The sequence below is a fragment of the Stegastes partitus genome, unplaced genomic scaffold (assembly GCF_000690725.1).
Source record: "Stegastes partitus isolate 25-593 unplaced genomic scaffold, Stegastes_partitus-1.0.2 Scaffold581, whole genome shotgun sequence".
NCBI classification, from domain to species: Eukaryota; Metazoa; Chordata; class Actinopteri; family Pomacentridae; genus Stegastes; species Stegastes partitus.
In genome coordinates, this window is record NW_007578312.1 from 1 (window position 1) to 5,128 (window position 5,128).

Below are 5,128 nucleotides of genomic sequence, written 5' to 3' on the forward strand. Positions count from 1 at the left end.
GAGGAAGAGCCTCCTGCGGCTCCATCCAGTTTATGGTGCGTATTTATGGATTTAAAATTCAAATGATTATTTTTTTCCCCGTCCTCTCTAATCACGACCTTGATGCTTCTGAAATATGAGTGAGGCAGCCCAAGGACGCGGAGCTGGCGGAAGGTATTGATCCGCAGGTATGAGTTCTTCCTATCAAAGTCCGGAGCCAAGGAGAAATCATCCATCAGAGAGGCGCACATCATCGGATACGTGCAGTTCCCTCTTCTGTTTCCTCCCTCTCAGCTCAGACAGATGATGCCCCAGCTGTCAGCCGGACTCTTTTGCCATTATGGATGTTTTGGAAAATCAGAAAAGTCAGGTTAAGCAGCAGCAGCACCATTATATTTGACCCTGAAAGCCATAGAACGAGCTGCTGCTGAGCGGGAGGAGGCGGAGGAGAGAGTTTGGAGAAGAGGGAGAGCGGGGACGACGCACGGAGAAGAGCTTTTTGCGCACGCTCCCACCCCCCACCCCAGAAAATAAGTGACATGCAAACAGGAATCGAGGCAGCACAAGTCACAAGATCCTGCAGGTTCAGCGGCGCGGCGGTTTGGTAAGAATTGAGGAGAATAAACATGAGACCGAGAAGTCAGGATCAGAGTTTGTCAGACTCCAGAGAGTTGGACAGATCTTACGACCCGCTCACAGGTAAGTTTTTTTGTTTTTTGCTTTTCTTGCTGTCTTTCTGCTGTTTGCTGACTTGGCTTGAATCTCCAGTCACATTCATTCACTGAGCTCAAGTTTGGTGATTCAGGCTCAGTGATGCTGCTCCAGACTGAAGCATCATTTTCCTCACTGATTCAAACTCTCATATTGCAGGTACTTTACTTTGAAAATCATTTTCCTGTTGACTGACTTAAACTAGAATATGGACAAATCTAACAGCTTTGCATTCTCATGCCCTGAATGTCCTTAAAGGCTCCAAATGGAAGATTAAAGAAAAATCTTAGGGAGCATAAAAACAAAAGGCTTTGCAGTATTGGAAATGTGAGTGGCTCCTTGTCATGATATCAGGCTATCACATGGTTTTCATGCCCAAAAATGTTCATAATACAAATATTATCGCAATATCTGTACAGAAAAAAACAATTATTCTATCAGCCACATTCATCTTACTTACAAATAACTTTATTTCATGTGTGTTTTGTCTCTTTTTTGGCAATAAATTCACGATTGAATGAATTACACTCAAATTATCAGTGTGGACACATGGAGACAGAGTGATAGCTGTGCTGTATGTTGTTGCTATGCTGGAATGTCAACCAGATAGAGAATTATTTACAGTATTATCATATCTGTATTAATAATATGATATTGTCAATCTCAAGACACTCCTGCTTCCCTGTGGAGGAGACTGCAGTCAGATCATAGTTCCCATGTGAGTAAAGTAGATTGTGGATGTAAAAACATCATCACATAAAGGACTGAATGTCAGAGTTACGTGTTAATCTGAAATGTGAGTGAATGGACAGTTGAATGATGACTTCTGGTGTTATTCTGCAGTCTGATAGCTGTAACAGTAGCCTGGTGTGATAAATCAATTAGCTGATGGACATAAGGTTAATCAGTGACAATTACGACTAATTGTTTAAGAAATTAAGCAAGAAAAGCTTTTGAACTGTGAGAATTTGCTTCTTTTCTCTGTCATGAATCACTTTTTAACCACTGGTCGAACAAAACAAGCAGTTAGAAGACATCAGCCTTCACTCTGGTGCCTCGTCATGTCTATTTTTTTCTGAAAATATGACATTTTCTTCATGAAATGATTAAAAATATATTTTAAAAAAAAAGGATCAGTAATGGCATAGTCTTAAGTTGAAGCACCAAATAACATATAATACCAAGTATATCAAGTGTTTTTTTATTTTATTTCTCAGATTAGCTGAAGCGGTAAATGGCCAAATGCACTCAAATGAAAGGAAAAAAACAAAAAACAAAACAGACACCTAAAAGCTAATTAGTTTGTCAAAGATGTGAGAGCAGCTTGCTATTATCACCAAAGTCACAGTAAAGGTTGTCAATGCTCAGCTGCTATCGATGTGAATACAGTTTGAGGAATGACACTGCTCCGGACTGAAGGAGAAAAGAAGAGTAAAATATTGAAAAAACTAACTCTCCTGTCACCTAAAATTATATCTGTCAGTGTGTGCGTTTGTAGAATAATTAGATCAGAGAGGCTTGGGCCTATCACAGACTCTTCGGCGTTTTATTTTCCTAAATCCTCTGTAGAGATCACACACAGTCTCTGCCTTTGTGAGACTGCGCTGTCATCCTCGTGACAACTTCCCGAAATAGTCTCTTCCTTTTAAAAATAACCAAATAAACGTGTAAAAATAACATCTTTAATATTACACACGCAGCGGTGAAACTTTGTTCCCATTAAGTTTTCATGCCATTTCCAAACTCGTGCATTGGGAGCAGACAGATGGAGGGATGGATGGTATACAGATGGCAGTTTATTTAATTGCTGATAGTTGTTGATGGTACAATAGCCTGTGTGATAACCATTCAGCAGCAGGTTAACCAAACAGAGAACAGGTGCACGAACACCAGGCGTTCAGGAGACACAAACAAACTGTTTTTTTAAAGAGTGAAGCACAGCCTGAGGCACAAAACTCAAGTCTTTACTGTTCAACTCCACACACTTTGTGTGCATCTGTGAAGGAACCATCTACCAACAGAAAAAAAAGTGTCTTTAAGTGATTTAAAAGATTTATCGGCTATATGTAAGAAAAAGAATGAGCCAGATGGAGCTCTAAATGGTCTTCATGTGAGCTGCTACCCTGTAAAGCTGCAGAGAAGCTTCATGTTGTTTACTTATGTGTTCATACATTATAGATACACAGGATGTTTGTCAAGTCATCACTTTGTGCAGCACACTTCACATGTTACAGTGACACCGACTGACTGCTGGCTGCGGCTCAGGTCAATTGTGAAAGGCATTTTTTTTTCACAGTTTTAAAAGGGAGAGCTCAGGAGCTAAAGCTAGTTAGCTTAGCATGAGGGCTCTTTGGCTTGGCTCTGTCTAAAGGTTGCAAAATCTGCTCTAAAGCTCGCTATTAAGCATGAAGATGAAAATCTAAGTACAAAAACGACACTTTGCATTGCCAGACTGAGTGATGTGTCAGATTTTTTCTTGGTTGTTCATAAGTTGAGCTTCTCTCAGATGAGTATTCTGGGAAAGTTAGAGTTCAGCAAAGAACCCTGAATGAATTCAGACAAGACTCTGGACTTTAAAGACCCCCTCTGGTAAAAACTAAGTTGTTTTTGTTTTTTTAAGTTATTCTTTTGGCCTTTGTGCCTTTATTGATAGTGCAGTGAGAGAGAGAGAGACAGGAAAGTCGGGGAGAACGTGTGTGAAAGGGCCATGAGCGGGATTCGAACTCATGACCTCCACATCGGGACTGTAGCCCTGTACATGAGACGCCAGCTCAACCAGGTGAGCTGTAGCAGCGCCCCAAAGTTGTTTTTTTTTAAATCGTCACCATCTACATATGGAGTTTGTTAAATGCTGGCAGATGCACAAAATAAGTAAACTGCACTGCAATGACAACGGTCACAAAAACAGATTCAGACTTCCTGTATTTCATATGTCACAAACCTAAAAGGACAGATCCTGTCTTTTTGCAGAGTAGAGCTCTCTGTATCATTATTCTTCAGATTCAAACATGAGTGACTGAATCACCACAATATCACAACTGGCCATTGTGCAGAGTTTGACAGTGTTGGAGCAGAGCTGGAGCTGCAGCGAGATGGGAGGAATGAGAGGAGAGAGAGGTAGGGACTCGGGCTGGGCGATATACTGGTATAAAAAATGTATCGATATCATTTTAAATGCGATATGAAATTAGACCAGGTCAAATTTGCGCTGTGATCCCTGCTCCCGGCAAGCTAAGCTGGGCTCCGCGTAGCTAACGGTTAGTGATTGAAGACGTTAGCGTCTTCAGTGCTAGTGCAAAACACAGAACTACTGGTACAGTTCGTGACAGACCCAGGAGTGGGGCCCCAAGAGTGACAGCGATGACCAGTACCTCAGGACCTATGCACTCAGACATCGCTATGCAAGTGCCACAGAGCTGCAGGCCCGTTTACGAGATGTGAGGGGTACTAGGGTTTCCTGACACACCATTCGCAACCGACTCCACCGCTTTGGCTTGAATGCCAGACGACCGTTGCAGGTGACTCCACTGACACCAAGACACCGCCGTGAACGTTTGCAGTGGGCACAAGATCATGTGACCTGGACAATGCAGCAGTGGTCTACAGTCCTGTTCGCTGATGAGTGTCGAGTCACCTTGCACAGAAATGATGGTCGTCAGCGTTGCTGGAGAAGGCGAGGTGCGTAATATGCCGAGGTTAACATGGTCCCCAGGGTTCGCTTTGGTGGAGGAGGTGCAACAGTCTGGGCAGGCATCACCAGCCAGCACAAAACAGATTTGGTTTTTGTAGATCAATCAAATTCAATCAATCAAATTTTATTTATATAGCACTTTTCATGTGCAACAACAACAACGCAAAGTGCTTTACAACATTTAAAAACAACAAAGCATTTAAAAACATTACAACATTTAAAAAATAAAGTAGACCCGTCCCTCCCACCCTACACATACACATACAACAAATGCAGTCGCGCACACACACACGCACACACACACACACACACACACACTCACCACGAGACTAAAAGAGGCATGGCATGGCACTGAGGGATTGTGGGAAACGCTACCATTGGGGCCATCCACATCAGGAGGAGTTGCAGACTATGACTACTGGGGGCGCCGGCACCCGGACCCCCAACCTGACAGACAGGGGGATCCTCACAACGAGGTGGGGAGCCCCCCCAACCAGCCGGCCGAAAGGACCCGCAGACAGCACCCCCAGCAGCAGACCGCACACAGCCCCCAGTGTGGAGGACCCCCCCTAAGGAAACACTGGAAATAAAACTAAAAACTTTAAGAATAAAAGGCCTTATGTAAGATAAAACAAAAGTTAAAAGAGTTAATACATAAAGATAAAATACAACGATAAAATACAAATATAAATAAATGATAAGAATATAAAAGAATTAAAGTTCAATTAAAAGCTTGATTAAAAAGGT

General features: G+C 42.4%; 1 protein-coding gene across 1 annotated transcript in view; it reads left to right on the forward strand.

Annotated features, from left to right (window-relative positions):
- The first annotated feature begins 605 nt into the window (after positions 1-605).
- The window catches only part of LOC103362532 (Kv channel-interacting protein 2-like), a 28,572-nt gene continuing 24,049 nt past the window's right edge, over positions 606-5,128 (forward strand). The window contains exon 1 of the mRNA XM_008288912.1: positions 606-678. Coding sequence (XP_008287134.1) covers positions 606-678 — 73 coding nt within the window. The remainder of the gene's footprint in view (positions 679-5,128) is intronic.